Source organism: Ochotona curzoniae, unplaced genomic scaffold (assembly GCF_017591425.1).
Source record: "Ochotona curzoniae isolate NIBS_2020 unplaced genomic scaffold, NIBS_Ocur_1.0 contig_4148, whole genome shotgun sequence".
Taxonomy (NCBI): Eukaryota; Metazoa; Chordata; class Mammalia; order Lagomorpha; family Ochotonidae; genus Ochotona; species Ochotona curzoniae.
The window spans coordinates 5634103-5656532 of record NW_024466146.1 but is presented as its reverse complement, the minus strand read 5'-3'; the positions used below and the strand labels follow the sequence as shown (position 1 = coordinate 5656532).

The following is a 22430-nucleotide window of genomic DNA, read 5'->3' as shown; positions in this document are numbered from 1 at the left end:
ACTTATCTTCATTCAGACAGCACAAATGAGTACAGAACTTGGCAATCAAGAAAGCAAGGGGGGCCCAGCACGGTAGCCTTGCAGCTGAAGTCCTCTCATCCTTGCATGCATCGGGATCCCATATGAGTGCCAGTTTTAGTCACGGCGGCCTCACTTCCCATCCAGCTCTCTGCTTATGGCCTGGGAAAGCAGTGAGGACAGCCCAAAGCCTTGCGACCATGCACTTGCGAGGGAGATCCAGAAGAGGCTCCTGGCTCCTGGCTTCAGATCAGCAAAGCTCCAGCTGTTGTGGCCGCTTGGGGAGTGAATCACCAGATGATCTTCTAATCTGTCTCTCCTTCTCCTCCTCTCTATATATCTGACTTTCCTTTTCTTTTTTTTTTAAAGATTTATTTTTATTCTTTTTTTATTGGAAAGGCAGATATACAGAGAGGAGAGACAGAGAGGAAGATCTTCCGTCCGATGATTCACTCCCCAAGTGAGTGCAACAGCCGATACTATGCCGATCCGAAGCCAGGAGTCTCTTCCGGGTCTCCCACGCGGGTGCAGGGTCCCAAAGCTTTGGGCCGTCCTCGACTGCTTTCGCGGGCCACAGACAGGGAGCTGGAAGGGAAGCGGGGCTGCCGGGATTAGAACTGGCGCCCATATGGGATGCCGGGCGTGCAAGGCGAGGAACTTAACCACTTGCGCCACTGTGCTGGGCCCTGTATATCTGACTTTCCAATAAAAATCTAAAAAAAAAAAAAAAAAAAAAAAAAAACTTAAAAAAAAAAGAAAGCAAAGGGGCACTGGGTAGACTTTTAGAACTGATGAGTTTTGGCCCGGCGGCATGGTCTAGTGGCTAAAGTCCTCGCCTTGAATGCACCCGGGATCCCATATGGGCGCCGGTTCTAATCCCGGCAGCTCCACTTCCCATACAGCTCCCTGATTATGGCCTGGCAAAGCAGTTGAGGACAGCCCAAAGCTGTGGGACCCTACACCCGCGTGGGAGACCTGGAAAGAAGTTCCTGGTACCCAGCTTCGGATCGGCGCAGCACTGGCCATTGCAGTCACTTGGGGAGTGAATCATCAGATGGAAGATCTTCCTCTCTGTCTCTCCTCCTTTCTGTATATCCGCCTTGCCAATAAAAATAAATAAATCTTTAAAAAAAAAGCTGATGATTTTGCATTAAATTTTCTAACACTTTAGGCATTAATGATACTATTTCATCTATATTGCACAGAAATGGGATAATGTCAGTATATGGCACAATGTAACAGGGCAAGTGATTTGAAAAAAAATCTTAAATTGTTAGCAGACAAGTGTAACAATTATTAATAAAAACAAAAATGCCCTCTTGTTCACATGCTTCTACAGCTCTGGCACTCCAACTCTTGGCCTCCCTCAGTACCTGCTAGTTCTCTGGCTTCCTGTGGACAGACTCCAAGGTCAGGTATCCACTGAGCATGGCCCCTGTGTCTGTATTCCTCACACACTGTTCACTGCTTGGGCGGGACAATGAAGATAGCAATGCTAAGATGCTTTGTATTTCTAATGTGTGAGTTCCAGGAGAGGTGAGGCCTAGCACTGATGGAATGTGGGCAGAGAAGCCAGGGAAAGGTGAATGTCTGCAGCTTTGTAAGTGTGTCCAGGTTATTTACTGCATGTCTATTAGGATAGCTTCTATTGCTGGGGAAGCTGGGACATAGGTGTTCAACTTAACAGGTGGACTTCACGGTAACGACCATATGCTCCACTTGGGTTTCCATTCAGACTGGACACTCACATGGACTTGTGACTTGCTATTTCTAGTGGGCTCTGTTATCACCAAGCATGGTTAATAAAGAGTCCTTAATACTAAATAAACAAAGCCTACACTAATATCTTTAATTGCCGAATTTAAACTTAGATTTTAAAAGTAAGGTGAAATAAAATCTGGCAGATTGCCAAGTCTAACTCCCTTTCCTCCTAAAATCTCTAGAATTCACAGCATCTGAAGCAATGGTTACATGCAGGGCTGGGAGGCGGAACAGACAGCAGGTGCTTTTCAATCTCTGAACCACAAGAAAAGTCGACGTGGTAACTGACATGACAATGCACAACAATCACAACTTCGGCTCCTACGGACAGTGACTGCCAGGAATAGGCAAGTCAGCTGATCGCACAAACCCACTCACAGTTTATAGCACGCCAACTCTCTGGAAAAGAGGGGTAGAATACAAAACCCAGGCCAAGAGTTGACTGAAGTTCTGTGGTTAGAGCTTCAAGTCCAGCTAGTCTCCATATTTAAGGAATCTAGATAGCGTATCTCACCAGAGACATCAAGCCCAGCAGTGTCAGTATTCAGTCCTAAGGAAATCATGGGTGAGAAGTCTTCCTTCCTTCCTTTCTTTTTTTTTTCCTTTTTAAAGATTTATTTTATTGGAAAGGCAGATAGATGTACAGAGAGGAGAGTCAGAGAGGAAGATCTGTTCAATGATTCACCCCTCAAGTGGCCGCAATGGCTGGTGCTGCGCTGACCTGAAGCCAGGAGCCAGGAACTTCCTCCAGGTCTCCTACACAGGTGCAGGCACCCAAAGCTTTGGGCCGTCCTCCAGTGCTTTCCCAGGCCACAAGCAGGGAGCTGGATGGGAAGTGGAACTGCCGGGATTAGAACCGGCGCCCATATGGGATCCCGGTACGTTCAAGGTGAGGACCCTAACCATTACGCTATAGTATAAGGTTCCATTCCAGTAGTCTTTAGGAAGCAAAACTGTTCCAGAGACAAGACACCCCCCTCCCCCGAAGAAACCCTGACGCTTCCAAGTTCTCACGGTGACAGCCTACAGCTGACAAGTCCTGCTCACTCACTGGTGCGTCCATGTAGAAAAAACCAGAAACCCCTGACAGAAACTTCTAAGAGATCTACATGAGAACAGTTGCTGAGCATGTGTGCGTCCCATAATGGAGGGCCTGGCTGTTAGCCCCACTCTCACTGCATTTCCGCTTCCTGGTCATGTGCTCACAAGGAAGCAGCAGGTGACAGCCCAAGTACCCGAGTTCCTGCCAGCATGGGGGACCTGGGCTCTGGCCTGGCCTAGTCCCAGATATTACAAGTGGGTGGGGAGCAAATCTGCAAACAGAAAATCTACCTGCCGCTCTGTTAACTAATGCGCTGCTCTAAGAGGCCCGACACCCGAATTACTATACAAGGAAAAAGCTCAAAGAGAGAAAATACCAAAAAAGAAACTGCAGAAGGAACGTCTAGTTTGCACATTACTCGCAAGGGTCACATGAACATTCCCGCATGAAAACATGTAAAATTTCAGAACCCTAGAACAAAGAGAAGTGAAGGGAAAAAAAAGACTCAATTTTGGGTACATATATTATACAATACCAACAGATTTAAGAGCAACACTATACAGGAGAAGGAAGCATAAAAATGCTTTCAAGAACTACGCAAAGAAGTTTTAACCTAGAATTCGAATACATTCCTATCAAGGAGAACTTTTCAGTCAGTGGAGATCTCTTTAAAAAGGCCCATGCAGGGCCCGGCATGGTAGCTTAGTGGCAAAATCCTTGCTTTGCACGCGCTGGAATCCCATGTGGGTGCCCTTGCGTCCAGGCTGCTACATCTCCCATCCAGCTCCCTGTTTGTGGCAGTGGAGGACAGCTCAAAGCCTTGGGACCCTGCACCCCCATGGGAGACCCAGAAGAAACTACTGGCTCCTGGCTTCGGATCAGTACAGCTCCGACCATTGTGACTACTTAGAGAGTGAACCAGCAGATGGAAGATCCTTGTTTCTCCTTCTCTGTGTATCTGCCTTTCCAATAAAAAGAAATGCATCTTTTTTTTTTTTTTAATGCCCATATGCCTTTCCAGAAAGATGAACTCCAGTGTAACGTATTCCAATAAAACGTAAGCGCAAGACAGAAGAAAACAAAATCTAGGACACAAAGCATCCGATACAAGAGTGGTTATGTGAGATCCTAGATGACTTCAAGAGATATCCCAGGAAAGCAGAGGGCAGACCTTGGCAAAAGCAGCTCCCCGCGTTGGAGCAGGACGATCAAAGGCTGAGGACATCTGTCTCCAAGCGGGAAATGAGCAGATGTGCTTTAGTAGATGGAAAATATTTCTGATGGGCATGTGACAAGCATTACACCATTCAGAGGGGGGGAAATAATGGTCAGCAAACAGACAAGTGAACAGACAGAAAACCAACTCCACACAAACACAAAGAATGCAAAAGCAGAAGAGCAGAGTGAGCCCCTGGACCGCACCTGGCCATGAGCTAAAGCGCACCGGTCAGGAGAAATGCCCACATCTCAGAGACCTTTTAAGAGAAAGAATGCTGGGTGTACTCAGAGGAGGTGTCTGGCTCAGCAGTGAACAACATTTACAGTCACATAATGTAAATATCGATTAGAACCCAATAAAATGCATGTAATGTCAGCAAAGGAAATTAGGGGAAATTAAGGAAGACATAAGAGGGGACAGTGAGGGAGCTGTCACTCAGTGCAATGGACAGCGGGTGGCTAGGACGGATATTATAAACTGTGTTACTCTGATCAAAAAAGTAAGACTACAAAATTTAAGGCAGATGACTATACTAACATCACAGAATCATAAACATCAGAAACTTAAGAAAAAGGCGGGGTACTACACTAAGCCAAAGACTTCCCTGAATAAATTTGGTACTCAGGAAAAATACGGGTTAAGGAAATCTAGGAAAAGCATTCCCATTACATATTTCAGATATCATGACAGATGTATTTTCAATGCAAATTATTCATTTGTTAACTTTTTTTCTGTTTATACTTACATGGTTTAAATGGTTGCTCTTCCTCTTTTCTCGCACTGAGAATAAAAAAAAATTGATCAATTTGATGCAAATGTCATAGAAAAATAAAGTCATTGCTAATTATTTGATGAATTACCAATACACAAATGAGATAAAATTCCATTTTTTTTTCCTTTAAGATTTATTTATTTTTACTGGAAAGGCAGATGTACAGAGAGGAGGAGAGACAGAGAGGAAGATCTTCCGTCTGATGGTTTACTCCCCAAGTGGCTGCAACGGCCGGAGCTGAGCCAATCTGAAGCCAAGACCTCTTCCGGGTCTCCCACGCGGGTACAAGGTCCCAAGGCTTTGGGCCATCCTTGAGTGCTTTCCCAGACCATAAGCAGGGAGCTGGATGGGAAGTGGGGCCGTCGGGATTAGAACCAGTGTCCATATGGGATCCTGGTGTGTTCAAGGCTAGGACTTTAACCACTACGTTATCATGCTGGGTCCTAAATTCCATTTTTTTTTTAACAATTTCTAATGAAATTAATCACTTAAATCACCTGGCAAGAAATGAAAAGCCTAACAGGTACAAATCAGATAAAAATCAAAAATAAATTAGGCCAGATGAGAAATTTAGCTAATATAAAAGTCACCTGTTGCATACATGTACCATTATCAGTAACACTGTCTAATTCATATACACAGAGCTATACACAGGACCCAACAGCTGACAATGCTACCAACCGGTTTCTGGCCAGGCACCAATCTCTAGGTGCACCAGAATCCTACAAGCATCCTGAACCTGCCATCCACTAAAACATGCCACTGACAAAACAGATGGGTTTCCCAGAACTGTGGAGTAACTTACCTTAACTAAACCTTAAAATGAGGCCCGTACCTGAGTTACCTCCCACACACAAAATCATTTCAGTCTAACAAAGGTTAGAAGAAAGAAGTTCCAAAAGGAATTCAACTTGCCCTTACTTTCCCACACTGCTGCTCCCTCCAGCACTGAGCAGGCAAGACAAGTACACATTCAGGAAAGGGGCGTGGGGCAGCTTTTATTTATTGTTCACACACACACTATACGTAAGAAGCCCTGCTCCAGAAGAAAATAAAAAAACACAATCATCCTAACCATAAATGACTTGCCTAAGACAACATATAAACTAGAAATTCCCCCCTGGGTTCTGGTGCAGTGGCACAGCATTCTGATTCTCCATCTGCAGTGCCAGCACCCACTCCTGGTGGCTTAAGTGCTGATCCAGCTCCCTGCCAACGGCCTAGGAGGGGCAGCAGGGGCCGGGCCAAGGACTTGGGCCCCTATCTTTATGTGGGAGACCTAGAGGAAGCTGCCGGGCTCCCTGCTTCGCACTGGCCCAGCCCTGGCTGCTGCAGCATTAAGGGAGTGAACCCGTAGACAGATGATCTGTTTCTCCCTCTCTGTAACTCTTTCATATAAAATAACTTAGGAAAACAAAAGAAAGAAATCCTTCCCCTTTTCTTTTCTTACTGTACAACAACACGCCCCTGATACTATTACTGTACCTTCACTTCTTGTATTCTTGCTATTATAACCAAGTGGGCAACTCGGACATGTAAGGCTAGCTCATACACCAGGATTAACATAATATTAAGGAAAACAGCAGGAAGATTTTTGTGCTAAAACAAGGACAGAAAAAAAAAATCACAGCTGTTTAACACACTGATTCTTTAAAAATTATTATTACACTAAGGTGGAAAAGTTTCAAATAGCTTTTAAGTTCTGAATAGCATTAGCTTGGATGCCAGACAGACCTATCCAGATAGAACATTGTAAAATGAGAACAAAACCAGATTCTATCACCATATATAAAAAGTAGCTTTACTGATTTGTTTAAATGAAACCTAACTAATGTCAAAACCCTGTCATTCATCTTTAAGACGTTTTTTGGAGCAAAAGAAAAACAACTAAGTAGTATGAAGAAACTAGCACCATTGCACGCAGTGGTTAACTGTTGACAGAGAGGCGCCGCAAGGTGCAGCCCAGGCTGGCGTGGTGAGGCAGTAGGCTAAGCCTCGGCCAGTGGCACCAGCATCCCACATGGGCGCCAGTTTGTGTCCAAGCCACTTCACTTCCAATTCAGCTCCCTGCCTATGACCCGGGAAAGCAGAGGAGGATGGTTTAAGTCTTCACATCACTGCACCCATATGGGAGACCCAGAAGAAGCTCTGCCTTCAGATGAACTCAGTTCCAGCTGTAGCTGCCATCTGGGGAGGGAACCAGCAGACAGATGATCTCCCCGCCCCGTCTCTCCTTCTATCTATAACTCTGCCTTTCAAATAACAATTAAAAACAAAACTTAAAAAAAGGGCCTGGCACAGTGCCATGGCCTACTGACTAAAGTTCTCGCCTTGAACACACCAGGATCCCATATGGACGCCGGTTCTAATCCCAGCTGCTCCACTTCCCATCCCGCTCCCTACTTGAGGCCTGAGAAAGCAGTCGAGGATGGCCCAAAGCTTTGGGACCCTGCACCCGTGTGGGAGACCCGGAAGAAGTTCCTAGATCCTGGCTTCAGACTGGCTCAGCTCTGATTGATGCAGCCACTTGGGAAGTGAATCATTGGACGGAGGATCTTCCTCTCTGTCTCTCCTCCTCTCTGTATATCTGACTTTGTAATAAAAATAAATAAATCTTAGAAAAGTGTTAGCCATAAAGTTTCAATATTCTCATTTAAATGACAACTAAAAGAAAGAGTAAATGAAAGTAAATATTAATAAGTGAATACACAAAAACTTGAAAAATTTAAACAAAAATAAATTCTTCTAAATGCTTTCTTTTCCTTGCAGGGAGGGTGCTGTCTGTCTTACCGTCTGTTTGAGATTTGCTCAGGAAAATTGTGCTTGCCCTTGGATGGTCAGAAGGGTTGGATTCCAAAGCTAGATCTAAGGGGAAGAGAAAAACATGTGATCGTTTAGTTGAGTGAAAACAGACAGCTTTAAAAGTAGCCTCATTTTAATCTTAATGCCTTTTAATAGTGTCGGAAAAAGATTAGAAATGAAATCAAAGTTGCAACACAAATGTTCTGCGAAACTGCCAAAGCCGCGGAGCGCCTGTACCGTGTGATAAACGCAGCCTGCATCTAGACTTCCGGCAATGTGCACTTACCCGAGCAGACGCAAACAAATGACATAAGCTGACAGATGCCCTCTCCCCTTCCTACCCAAACACAACGCCATCACCTTCCTCTTCGCTGGCACTGCACCCATGTTTCAGGCACAGCCCCTAGCCACGAGGGATGCCACCCACGGCACCGAACGGGCTAACAATGTTGTTTTGGGCAACTGTTCTCCAATCAGGTGGCTAAACATAACTCCATTCAAAAAGTGTTAGCAGTGGTTTCTTTGGCACTATATCATGACAGATTTAAGAGGACCACATAAAAATCCAATATTCTAACCCATATAACCACTTCCACGGCAGAAGCTGATTTCCAACATTTCCCCTCAATTTCCAAAGCTAAATTCTCATCCTTCCCCTGAGAGTATAATCACCTTGAGGCTTCAACATGTAAATGACATTTTAACGTCTACCACAGAGCTACTCATACAAACGTTTGGCTTCACATCAAGGCAGCGTGGCCAGCTGTCCACACGGCCCTGAGCTGGGCTGATTCTTCAGTTCAGTCAACACCATTAGAGATTCTTGAATTCCCATGAAACAAAGTTTGCCCTTCGGTGGGAGTATGGCACTTGTCACGAGGGGAAGTAGAGGGAAGGGGAGAAAGCCCTTAGGACACCTCTCCACAAAGTCCATCTAAAGTCCATCACTTATTCTCAAGAAAGTGAACCAAGCTCCCAGAGTAATCATTCACGATATGCTTGACAGTATTTCCCAAGCTACAAAAATAATCTGCTTTTGGGTCCGGTGCAATAGCGTAGTGGTTGAAGTCCTCACCTTGCACACACCAGGATCCCATATGTTCGTCAGTTCTAATCCCGGCAGCTCCACTTCCCCTCCACCTTGCTGCTTGTGGCCTGGGAAAGCAGTTGAGGATGGCCCAAAGCCTTGGGACCCTGTACCCAGGTGGGAGACCAGGAAGAAGCTCCGGGCTCCTAGCTTTGAATTGGCTCAGCTCCAGCCGTTGTGCTCACTTGGGGAGTGAACCATTGGACAGAACATCTTCCTCTCTGTCTCTCCTCCTCTCTGTACATCTGCCTTTCCAATAAAAATAAATAAATCTTTTTTTAAAAAATCTGCTTTTTAAAAATATGCCCAGTGGTAAAATATTCCTGTATTTGCACGTAGGTAGATCTCAATACATAATACACAAGTATACACATCTGGCCATTAAATACACATCAACATATTTAAAAATATAATCATTGCACACAAAGGGGAGATCCTGAGGAAGCTCCTGGCTTTGGATCCACCCAGCTCTGGCCACTGCAGCCAGCTGGGGAATGAACTAGTGGACGGAAGGTCTGTCTCTGTCTCTCCTTCTCTCCATAAATCTGATCTTCCCTTCCAATAAAAGTAAAAATGTTTGTAAGATTTATATTAGTTTTTATTAGAATGTCAGATATACAGAGAGGAGAGACAGAGAGGAAGATCATCCGTCTGTTGATTCACTCCCCAGGCGGCCGCAACGGCCAGAGCTGAGCTGATCTGAAGCCAGGAGTCTCTTCCTGATCTCCCACATGGGTACAGGGTCCCAAGGCTTTGGGCCATCCTCAACTGTTTTCCCAGGTCACAAGCAGGGAGCTGGATGGGAAGTGGAGCTGCTGGGATTAGAATGGACACCCAGATGGGATGCTGGTGCACACAAGGCTAGGACTTCAGCTGCTAGGTTATGGACCCAAAATAAATAAATCTTAAAAAAAAAAAAAAGAGAGAGAGAGACCAGCACAGAGGTGAACACCATGTTTTCCACAATCCCTTTTCAGTGTCCAAGGGAGTGTGGTTGGAATCTTACAGGAACACCATGTAGGCACTCGCTGGCTTTGCAGGACTCTGGATCAGCACTGCAGCAGTACTGCCCGCGGAAACCTTGGCAGCTCAAACAACTGCTTTGCTCTTCACAGAAGTTCCAATTTAAACTTTGTTAAACTTTAACATTTTTAGAGGAACTTATTCTTATGTAAAAAGCCCACTCAAAAATTATTTTAAAGTTTTTTTCCCCACATCTTTGAAAAGATGAGACAGTGAGAACAATTTGGAAAAATGAAACCATTTTGCATGAAGTGACAGGTAGCGACTCTAACAGCTGTATCCAGCGCGATGCTCAGGACTAACCCCTCCCTACCAACAGAAAGTGAACATGTTACAGCTTCCACGTTTTTGAAACTACAGAATTGTTAACGAAAACAGCTGTATTATATGTAATGTCAAGAAAATGTTTAACTTAAAATTGTCAACGGAATTAGAGGAAAATGAAAAACCAGAATTGAAGAAGAGTAGTTTGCTTAATAGATGAATACACACCACCCCCCAAAGCAAAGTGCTAGTACACCCAAAAACACAGCACAAGTCCCGCGGGGGGCGGGGCGGGGAGGGAGGGAGAACTGGGCAAAAGATAGGACAACATGCAGACTTAGCCTAAGTGACAAGATGACACACCAAGGGCACAGGATTTTAGGGTGAAAACATGAACCAGAGCTGTCTCAGCCACTGTCGCTCCCATGGACCTCCCTAAGAACGAGACAAAGACACGGCTGAACCGTACGAGTCGGCTAGCCAGGAGCCAGCAGCGGCACCTTTTCCAAGAGCCGTTTCCGTAGACAATGGATTCTCAGGGACTATTTAATGTCCAATTCAAGTAGCACCCAATTCACACCATGAACTCCCCAGCTATACAATTTTTTTTCATTAAAAATGAAAAACATTTGGGTCCAGCATGGTAGCCCAGCCAGCTAACCCTTGACCCTAGTCTCAGATTCCACATATAGGCACTGGTTCATGTCCAAGCTGCTCCACTTCTGGTCCAGTTCCTGGCTTAAGACCTGAGAAAGCATCAAGCTTTCCCATCGGGGAGACCCAGAAGCTGCTTCTGGTTCCTGGCTTCAGATTGTCAGACTGGCTCAATTCATTCGGAGGGTGAAATAAGTGAATAGAAGACCTACCTCTCTCCTCCTCTCTGTAAAACCTGTCTTTTAAACATAAATAAATAAATCTGTTTAAAAAATAATATTTTGAGAAGATTACTTTGAGAGCTGACCTATCAAATAGTGCTAATGATCACACTAAAGGTAAAAATAAGTAAAAGCCACTAGCTTATTTAACAAACACATATCATAAAATAATATTTGCAAGAGCCAACATAACATTTTGTTTAAAAGTTACACATTTCCTTGGGCCTGGCACGGTAGCCTAGTGACTAAAGTCCTTGCATTGCTTGCACCGGGATCCCATATGGGCACCGGTTCTAATCCCAGCTGCTCAACTTCCCATCCAGCTCCCTGCTTGTAGCCTGGGAAAGCAGTTGAGGACGGCCCAGGGCCTTGGGACCCTGCACCTGTGTGGGAGACGCGGAAGAAGCTCCTGGCTTCGGATTGGCTCAGCTCTGGCCATTGCGGCTGCTTGGGGAGTGAATTATTGGACAGAACCACCTGTCTCTCCTCCTCTCTGTTCATCTGACTTTTGCAACAAAAATAAAAAAAAAATAGTCTTAAAAAAATCCAGCTACTTGCTGGTTATGCCTGGGAAGGCAGTGGGAGATAGCCTTGTCAGTTCTTGGGCTCCTGTACCCATGTGGGAGGGCCTTGAAGAGGCTCGTGGTTCCCAACCTCAGGCAGCCCAGCTCCAGCCATGGCAGCCATTTGGCACGTAAACCAGCACCTGGAGGATTTCTTTCTCTGTCCCTCCTCTCTTTGTAAGTCTTCCTCTCAAACAAAAATTTTAAAAAGTAAATCTTAAGAAAAAAAAAGACAAAGATAAAAAGCTACCCATAAACTCACAACTATTCCTTTTAGCCGTTTTTCTCATTCATGCTTCTAAAAACAGATAGGATCAGCAAGCAACCTATGTCTTACTTTATTAAAGAGAAACCATCTCCACGTCGCTGCAGCGTGAGTCACTGCTGAAGGCACACATAAAGGCCAATCATGCGTTATGCCTCAGCCAAGCCCCTTTATTGAGGATTTAGGCATTCACAAATTTCTACTCCTTTAAAATTAGATCTTCCAATGGATGGAAGATCTTTCTCTCTGCCTCCCTCTCCCTGTAAATTTGCCTTTCCAATGTAACAAATCTTCTCCCCCCCCAAAGATTTATTTATTTTTATTGGAAAGGCTGATATACAGAGAGGAAGAGAGAAAGATCTTCCATCCGATGATTCACTCCCCAAATGGCCTCAGTGGCTGGAGCTGAGCTGATCTGAAGCCAGGAGCCAGGAGCCTCTTCCAGGTCTCCCACATGGGTGCAGGGTAGCAAAGCTTTGGGCAGTCCTCCAATGCAGGCCACAAGCAGGGAGCTGGAGGGGAAGTGGAGCTGCCGGGATTAGAACCAGTGCCCATATAGGATCCTGGTGTGTTCAAAGGAAGGACTTTGAACACTATTCTGCACTCCTGCACAGGCAAGACTGCTAAATGAGCAAGGTATCAGGTCCCATAAATACGCAGAAAGACACAGATGTCAGCAAAATAAAAATATTAATTATAGTGGATCTCTCCAAAAATTATATCTGAGAATCCGCTAAGAATATTTTAAACTAGGATTATTCCTGATCTCATCATTAAGGGTTATGATAAAAATGTATTTTAAGACTCACAGTTGTGTTCTATCTATTTAAACTGCAGCCTAATTTAACTGGAAGATTGGTTGATGCAGGAAAAACGTGACTTTAAAAACATTAAAACCTAGGGCCTGACGCCCAGCACGTTGGCCTAGCAGCTAAAGTCCTTGCCTTGAACATGCCAAGATCCCATTTGGGTGCTGCCAGTTCCAGTCCTAGTGGCCCCACTTCCCATCCAGCTCCCCACTCTGTGACCTGGGAAAGTAGTTGGGGATAACCCAAGGCCTTGGGACCGTGCACACATGTGGGAGACCCAGAGGAAGTTACTGGCTCCTGGCTTTGGATCGGCTCAGCTCTGGCCTTTGCTGCTGCTTGGGGAGTGAATCAATGGACAGAAGATCTTCCTCTCTGTGTATATGCTTTTCCAGTAAAAATAAATAAATGTTAAAAAAAAAAAAAGTTAAAACCCAAATTTAGACTTGGATTCTAATGTACACATACCTCAGAAGGGCCCACACTGACAGCAAATATTGCTTTTCCTCTAATATGAGCTTTTTTCAATTGTTAAAATCCATCCCAACTGAACAGATGTTTTAAAAAAAAATGTGAAATGATACGCAACTTAATAAATGAAATGCATTATTAAAGCCACAAGTGTTACCACTGAATCATCACAAACTGTAAGGGAATTGTTTTTCTTGTCAAAATATTAATGGAAGAAAGCAGTGACCAAGAAATTCTGACAGCAGCAGCCTACTGCAGAAAAAGAGATGGATTTCAACACAGCCCAACTAAAGAGACGCTATCCGCAGTCTCTAGGCTCCTGTTTTAATGATGGACTGAGCTGCTCCAGCCCTGCACTGCACACTGTAGCGGTTTATGGCCTCATAGTCACCATGGAAACAGAGGGCTTTCTCTCTGGAGTCCACTGTGCAGTCCCCAGTAACCCCCCCAACCCCCTCTGGCCTCCAGTAGGCCTTCCTCACTAGGGGGTGCTCGGCCAAGCTGTGTACCCCACCTAACCCCCAGGGCCTGCAGGGTGGGCAGCTCCCAAACCCCTCCGTGTTAGTCCTCAGTGTCACCTTAACTATCTCATCCTCAACCCAGTGTCAATGACCACGGCTAGGACGTGACATATCACATGCCGCAGAGTAACTTGAATTTTATATAAACATTTTACTTGATTTCTTAAGATTTAACATTTCCAGCTTATAAATTACCTCCATTTCACAACACCTCACACAATGTTGCCATTTTAACTCCAAAGTCTTAATACACTTCAATATACAGGGGGTTGGGGGGTGGGGGATGGCAAGAGAAAAGGTATTTCTGCAAATACCTGGCTCAAATCCTGGCTCCATTCCTATTCCAGCTTCCTGCTAATGTGCACCAGAGGCAAGGTCAGGTGGTGACTCAAGGTCAGAACCTGCCCGGGGCCACTGGAGCAGAACAACCCCCTGACTCTAGAGCAGTGCCCAGGGTCGGGGACCACCACTTCTCTCCTGTCTCTCAAATATGTCAAATAAGTATTGTGGAGAAAGAGTCCATATTGTGAGTTATTCTATAAACCTATTCTATGTGTTATTCTACATATCTGAAATTTAGATTCCTATATATCCTATGTTATATATAATATCAGACTATACAATATATTATAGGATATATTATACGTAATATAGGACCCTATATCTAGTATATTCCACATATCTGAAATTTAAATTCCTATTCAGTTTTCTTAAACCTTTGGAAAATTCAATTTTTACATCTCAGAGCCTGTCTTCTGATATGTAAAAGATATGATACCTACACTACCTAATTCAAAACACTGTGAGCAATCCACACACTACGCAATGCACAAAATGACCTCGAAGACAAAGGTGAACTTGAGAAAAATCACACCAAAATAAAACCTTAAGCATTGTGTGCTTTATCAGTAAAAGTGAACAGGTATCACTTTTCATGAAGGATCATTTCTGGGTCCAGTGTGGTGGCATATCACATGAATCCTCCACCTGCAAGCACTGGAATCCCATACTGGCAGAGGATAAAGTCCTTACTGCTCCACTTCCAATGCAGCTCCATGTTTATGAACTGGGAAAGCATAGAAAGATGGCCCAACACCTTGAGCCCCTGCACGCAGGTTAACACCTGGAAAAAGCTCCTGGCTCCAGATTGGGTCAGCTCCACTCACGTGGGTGGAGAGTGAACCAGCAGATGGAAGATCTGCCTTTCAAACAAAAAAATATTATCTTTTTAAAAATAACAATGGGGCCTGGCACTGTGGTTAGCAGCTAAAGTCCTAGCCTTGAATACGCCAAGATCTCATATGGGCACTGGTTCTAATCCCGGCAGCTCTACTTCCCCTCCAGCTCCCTGCTTGTGGCCTGCATTGGAGGACTGCCCAAAGCCTTGGGACCCTGCACCCATGTGGGAGACCTGGAAGAGCTCCTGGCTCCTGGCTTCAGATTGGCACAGCTCAGGCTATTGTGGCCACTTGGGGAGTGAATCATCAGATGGAAGATCTTTCTGTCTCTCCTCCTCTCTATATATATCTGACTTGGTAATAAAAATAAATAAATCTTTTTTTTTTTTTTATTGTTGCTTACATTGTATTATGTAGTACAGTTTTATAGGCGCTGGGGATTCCCCCCACCCCTCCCATACCCCTCCCCCCATGGTGGATTCCTCCACCTTGTTGCATAACCATAGTTCAAGTTCAGTTGAGATTCATTGCTTGCAAACACATGCCTAGCATAAAGTTCAGCGTCTTATTGTCCAGATAAGTTCAGTGGCCTCTTGGGGAGACCTTCTATGGTCTGAAGATAGGTCTAACAGAGTAAAGATCCGGTCAGTTAAAAGCCCCAACAAGGCCTCAGTATCAATATACAACATTATGGAATTAATTGACATAGTATTGGGTAAACAATATGTTAAAAATAATGCAAGTTCCATTCTTCGAAACATCTGGGTTGAGACAGTATCAATGACAGGTTCAAAAAATAACAAACAACCATACAAAAATTACAGGTTAAATCAAGGCAAACATGTGGTATCTAATCTTTTGGGATTCACTCATTTCCCTTAGCATTATAGTTTCCAGTTGTGCCCATTTAGCCACAAAGAACTGCATTTTGTTTTAATAAATAAATCTTAAAAAAAAAAAAAAAAACAGGGGCCCGGCGCGGTGGCGCAAGTGGTTAAAGGTCCTCGCCTTGCACGCCCAGGATCCCATATGGGCGCCGGTTCTAATCCCGGCAGCCCTGCTTCCCTTCCAGCTCCCTGCCTGTGGCCTGGGAAAGCAGTCGAGGACGGCCCAAAGCTTTGGGAACCTGCACCCGCGTGGGAGACCCGGAAGAGGCTCCTGGCTTCGGATCGGCATAGTATCGGCCCGTTGCGCTCACTTGGGGAGTGAATCATGGGACGGAAGATCTTCCTCTCTGTCTCTCCTCTCTGTATATCCGCCTTTCCAATGAAAAAATAATAAAAATAAATCTTTAAAAAAAAAAAAAACAATGTTTTTTATTTTTAAATAAACAAATATATATGTGTCCTGCTATCTTTCCTAAATATATGTTCTCCCGATTTTCTCAAGTAACAAGCCTTGGGGGATGGATCACTCCAAGTCCTTTTAAAATTTTCTCTGCTGTTTGGCTATATCAGTTTTATTTCCACGCCCTTTAGTAGACATTTACAGTATTTTCAAAATTTTGTTACTGAAAATAATGCAACAAAACCTTTGTGTGAATGTTGTTTCATATGCACATTCCTATACAGACTACACCTTCAGCATATGCTCCTCAACGCAGCATTTCTGGATTAAATGCCTTCGCAATGGCTGTCAGATGTGCTGAACTCCCCCTTATGGGATCAAACTATTCTCTATCAGCACAAAAGATTTGTTTATTTTTATTGGAAAGCAAAGTTAGAGAGAGAAGGAAAAACAGAAAGATCTTCCACCTGCTAGTTCACTTCCCAATGAGCACAAAGTCCGGAGCTGAGCAGATCCTAGGCCCATAGCTTCTTCTGGGTCTCCCACATGGGTGCAGGAGCCCAAACTTCAGCCACCCTCTGCGGCTTTCCCAGATCATAAGCAGGGAGCTGGAAGGGAAGTGGAGCAGCTGGGAGACAAACTGGTGCCCACGTGGGATGCTGGGCTTGCCTGCGGAATATGTAATGGAGCTTTCTTAACAGTCTCATCCTAGAAAACACAGTGACGTTTTTGAAATTTCCATGAACAAAAAAGAAATTTGCACTTTGATCTCTTTTATGTTCACATTGTTTAATGAGCTCCATTTCTTTCTTTTTTTAATTTCATTATGTGACACAATGTTAAAGGCACTGGGATTCCCCCCACCCCTCCCCGAACCCTCTCCCCATGGTGGACTTCTCCACCTTGCTGCATTACCACAGTTCAAATTCAGTTGAGGTTCAGCTCCATTTCTTTTTCTGTGACTTGTCTATCCATGTCTTTGTTACCTAACTTCAGATTTACTCCATCTCTTAAACTCTGTCTACTTCTGCTCCTTATTCCTTTATTTAAGCCTTCATTGGCTCTCATCTGAACCACGGCATCAGCCACATTCACCCTTGTTGGCTTGACAGTGATACCTCACAACAGCTACTCCAATCTTCTTTAAAATAAAGAAGGAACAGCGCTTCCTCCCTGTAAGTCCCCAAGGGTTTCCCAATGCAACCAAAGGCAATATTCTTTGTGGAAGCCAACTACACGTGCAGTCTCATCCTCTCCTACAAGAGTACTTGACAAAGTTCACTGAAAAGTGGAATTGAAAGGTAACTGACACTACCAAGTTTGTCAATTACCTTTGTATTCCTGCTGATGTCCTCTGCTCTGGGCTGTAGCTGGCTTTCCGTCTTGTTCTGTGCTTTGCCCAAATCAACTCTGCTGCCATCCAGAGGAACTCGAAAAGGAGCTATGCCTATGTGTGGAAGCCTGCTTATCCCTCCTTACTTTAAGCACTACTGACACACCACTCACAGAACAGCCAGCTTTCACCATCTTCTTCCCCAGGTCTTCCCGTTTTCCTTCCCTCCCTGACATTCTTGATTGTGTCCAGGTGCTGTCTGTCCTGACTATTTTAGAATGTGAGTGTCAGAGCTGGGACAGTGGCTGGGTCTCAGGGACCACCGCCTGCCCTGTGTCACACACTGCTTCCCCACTGACAGGTGCTCCAAGTTATCCCAAACCTTCTCAGCATGTAAGACTCATCATTTAGGGCCCAGCACGATGGCTCAATGGCTAAATGTACACCTTGCAAGTGCCAGGATCCCATATAGATGCTGGTCCACTTCCCTTCCAGCTCCCTGCTTGTGGCCTGGATAGAGGATGGTCCAAAGCACAGGGACACTGCACTTACGTGGCAGACTCAGAAGTTCCTAGCTTCAGACTGGCTCAGTTCTGGCCCCTGCAGCCATCTAGGAAATACACCAGTGGATGGAAGATCTTCCTCTCTATCTCTCCCTCTCTCTATAAATCTGCTTTTCCAATAAAAATAAACACAAATCTTTAAAAAAAAAAAAAGACAAAAAGATAAGCAATGATGATCCAGAGAAACCTGACAGAAGAAATTGAATGCCCATTGAAAACTCAAAAGGGAATCCAGGGCCTGGTGCGGTAACCTAATGGCTGAATTCCTCCTCACCTTGCATGCACTGGGATCCCATATGGGGATCAGTTCTAATCCTAGCAGCCCTACTTCACATTCAGCTTCCTGCATGTGGCTTGAGAAAGCAGCAGAGGATGACCCAAAGTCTTGGGACCCTGCACTCCCACGGGAGACCTGGAAGAAGCTCCTGGCTTTGAATCGGTGCAGCTCCAGCCATTGCAGCAGCTTGGGGAGTGAAGCAATGGATGGAAGATCTTCCTCTCTGTCTGTCTCTCCTCTCTGTAACCTGACTGTCCAATAAAAATAAAACAAATTAAAAAAAAGGGAAATCCTAGAGCCTATAGAATTGTATCATTTTTTTAAAAAATCAAGAGTAACTTCTATTTGGAATGAGAACATATATTACCTAAATGCTCTAACTAGAAAATGGCATCCTTTGGATCTAAGTAAAAACAAAATCCAAGTATAACATCTTAACTCTACAGAGGGATGATGTCTTTATCTCAGGAATCAAACATTCAATCATAAGATGGTTAAATTTAACCAGACATATCATTGGTTATCAAAATGCACAATCATAAATGGGTAGATAAATAAATGAGGCTCCACCCATCTGATGGTAGATGTTTGTTACTCCAAAGGGGCAGGAGGCGGGGCCGGAGGCGGGGCGGATGCTCTGCCACACAAGACCCCTCCAGGAACCGTAGCTTCACACCTTCAGGGAACAGCTACAGAGGAGCACACAGAATGCGCTCTTCTTTTGTAAAATAAACAAAAAGTTACATGCATGCAAATGTTCAGGCGGAGTCAACAGAAAACAGTAATAAACATGAGTATTTTTTAATACGCTATACTTAAGCAGAGCAATATTCGTTTTAAAAAGTAGGGGAGAAAGGAGGGTTGGAAATCAGCAGTGAAAGAGGAAAGGTCTGCCATCCAGAGGGTTTCTCACATCGTGCTGCCCCTTGGGGCGGCAAGGTCACTTGAGAGAACAACTCTGGCCAGCAGGCTAGCAAAGCTACTAAGATCAGAACCAAAGGCTGTAATTGGGTAAAACCTCAGAATCTATTGTGTTAATGAAGCACTGTCACTTACATTGGACAAAATAGAGAAGGTCATTCCGAGTCTATCCGAAATCACCACTAGATTCTCAGGACCATCTTTCTGAACTGGCCTGGGAAGTCACGTGCTGACCTGCTGCAGAACCACACACCATTCCTGTACGATTTTCTTTAACTAACCAAGATACTTCACTTCTTCACTACACAAAGGCTAGAATGCTTTCCATCTGAGTGGGTACACCTCAGCTTCCAGGGGAATGGACTCAAAACTGCCTGGAAGAGCAGGCAAAGCAAGCTTCCAATGCCTCCGAACCTCAGACTTGGTGTTCTGACCTGGTTTCTATGGCAAACTGACAGGCAAATGCTGAAATGGAGGATTGTCCTATCACTCTTACTGAAGGCTGCCAATAGATAATTTTCTACCAAAGTAAAAATGTAATTGTTGCTGTAATACATTGCTAACTTCCCGAGTTCGAAGCCCATGCTCAATGCCCACCCCATTGTCCTGCTGGCTTTTGCTTCCAGGCTCTGTGAGCTTCAGTTCCCAGCTGACATGGTAAACTCTTTATTAACCCACTATCAACCGGAAGTTGAGGCCACGTGTTAGTCCTACTTTCATATTGATCAAGTTGAGTGAAATGAGTGTATCTTCACCGAACTAACTGATCGAGACAGGACTATTCGAAAGACGCACTTACAGATGAAAAGACAGCATGCACCCCAGAAGTTCCTTAAGAATGATCTGTGGCTTACTACCACTGCTGTGTCTATCCGGATGAGCAGGGAGTCCTCCAGTAGCTTTGGTACTCTGATCAGATCTTCACCGAGTTGTGAGTGGTCACACACCAGCCTTATTTGTATTTAGAAGGGTCAAACGAGAGGCACATGAAAACACACAGTAACTCTGAAGAAGTATATAGATTCCCCTTCGGGCTGTCACCCCACACTACCCACGTCGCTACTGGTTTGTAAAATCAGAGCCTGACCCGGCACCAGCCAGCAATGCCGGTCCACAAGGACTCCCATGCTTCGTGTCTCCAGGTACGATGCATCCACATGTCTGTTTAGTCTTTCACAATTCCTGAACATTCTGTAACATGTGCACTTCCCACTACACAGGAACTGTTTCCTTTTACAACATCTAAGAGAGCCCAGCCTAAAGTTTGAACACAAAACTTCTAAGGCATCTCCTGGTGATAAAGTGAAACAAATGAGCCAACCTGGACTTAAACACCTTACAATGTTTTCTACCTCAAAGAACTAAAGAATTCAATCTTCACTCAAAAACCACCACGTTACCCAGAAAGAAGTACTTTTACTAGATTCAAAGCTTTCCAAAATCTAAAATAAAAAAAAAAAAAGACAAGTTTCTTCTGCTCCCATCCCCTCCCCGCCCTCCCCTATTCTCCGCTCAGAACTCGGCTCTAAGTCTAGGAAGTGGGGGGTGGGGGGGATTGGAGGGGGAGCCATGGAAACCGACTCCACCGCTGCCAGGGGCTGGCATTTTAATTCCCAAACCTTAACACGGACAAAATCAGTCTGCACTGACACTTTGTCTCTTGAAACTTTCCAGCAGCGATCTCAAGATCCACCTCCACCTTCCCGTTTAGAACAGAAGAAGGTGAAGGAAGTCAGTAAAGTGGCCGAAGGAGGGCTACAGAGGGGTTTCGGGCACAGTGGGAATTATAGACGTAATCTGAACTCCGTGGGAAAACTCCTTAAGGTTTAAGGGGGGAAAAAAAGTTTCCCGCAGCCCTGGCAGGAACACTTCACGCCATTCACAGTTATTTTAAGCCCTTCACAACATTTTCCTTCCGTGCTCAAACACGGTGAAAGAACGCAGCAGCTTCTGCCGTGCGATTGAAAACCGTCTACTTAAGAACACCACACAGACACGGGGGGCAACCTCTACTGTGCCCTGACATGAGATCTCATGGGTATCTGAATTGTGCGGCGTTATCTGCTACTCTAACGGGGGCGTGGGCGGGAACCTTGGTCCTTACCTGGCTCCCTCACCCAGGCACCATCTGGACATGGGCAGGGATGGGGAGATGAAATGCAGACCCCAATATCGGGGTATTGAGAAAAGGGAGAGGCACACCCCCAAACAAGTCCTGCTTGTAGTCCCAGGGGAAGATGAACAGGGTTACAAACAGGAAGGGCCGTGGACAGGAGGGTCCCAGGGCAGAATAGAGAAAGATGAAGAGTGTGTGTGTGGTGGGGGGGAAGACCTGGGCGTTGCTGTAGCGAGAAGGGAAACACACTAGACTGACTCGGTGGAAGAATAAGGGGTGGGGACGCGAGGCAGAGCCAAGCCTTCGCCCCCGGTGCCCAGCCCCGGGAAAGCCGGCTCCCGGCAGGAAGGAGCCCGAGGCGGCGGCCGTCTCCCCCAGGGAGGCCCCCTTACCTTCGGGCATCTCCCGGTCGCTGATGTGCTGCAGGTGGTGACCCTCGCCGGCTCCGAAATCTAACTCGCTGGGCTCCACGGCAGCGGGCGCCGGGGCCACCGCCACCGCGTCGCCGGCAGCCGCCTCGTAGATCTCAGACTCGTATTCCGGCTCCGCCGGCCCCGCGCGCCGGCCCAACTTGGGGCTGGCATTGGGGGACACGCAACAGGTCAGCGTGTTCCCCATGGGGCGCCCCCGCTGCGCTCCGCCGCCGCCGTCGGCGCCTTCGCCCGCCCCCCGACCCCGCGGCGCTCGGCAGCCGCCCCCTCCCCCAACAATGGCGCGCTCGGCCCCGGCAGCCCCGGGGGCTGTGCCCGGGCTACGCCGGGGCTGCGGAGCGCATAGAGCCGCGGCCTCGCCCGCCGCTCGTCCGGCCCGCCGCCCCGCCGCCCGGCCCCGGGCAGGGCTCCGGCCTCGGCCGCGCCACCACCGCCCGCCGCGAGCCGACTCGTCTGCGAGGGCGGCGACCAGCCCGGCTTATTTAAAAGGGGTGGGGAACCCGCCGCGCGCTGCCACACGCAGCCACTGCCGGCAGAGAGCGCGCTCCCAGCCCCTCCTTCTTCCGCCGCCGCCTCTCGCCCGAAAGCCACTCACTCCGCCGGGCGCCTACCAACCGGAACGCGTCCTCTGGTCACCTGGTTACGAGGACCCAATCGTGACCCGAGTGCCTTCCACGCGCCCGCAGGGAGCCCGGCCACGTGATGCCCAGCGCCGCGCCCCCTCCGGCGGGGCGTCCTGGGCTCCCGCTCCCATTCATCGGCCGGAGCTCCGGAGCGTTCCGGTCCTGCGGGAGGCGGCGGACGTTGGTGGCTCCGGGCTGTCCTCGGCCTCTCC

At 46.3% G+C, this 22430-nt stretch overlaps 1 protein-coding gene across 2 annotated transcripts in view; it reads right to left on the bottom strand.

Moving 5' to 3' along the window:
• Positions 1-21945, bottom strand: part of CCNYL1 (cyclin Y like 1) — a 42458-nt gene extending 20513 nt beyond the window's left edge. Inside the window, exons 1-3 of one of the 2 annotated variants that reach the window (XM_040984563.1) lie at positions 21557-21945; positions 7603-7677; positions 4786-4820 (exon numbers count right to left, since the gene is read on the bottom strand). In XM_040984563.1, the coding sequence (XP_040840497.1) occupies positions 4786-4820; positions 7603-7677; positions 21557-21782 (336 nt within the window). In that variant the 5' untranslated portion in view covers positions 21783-21945. The remainder of the gene's footprint in view (positions 1-4785; positions 4821-7602; positions 7678-21556) is intronic. The other variant, XM_040984562.1, reaches the window with a different exon arrangement.
• Positions 21946-22430: the final 485 nt, after the last annotated feature.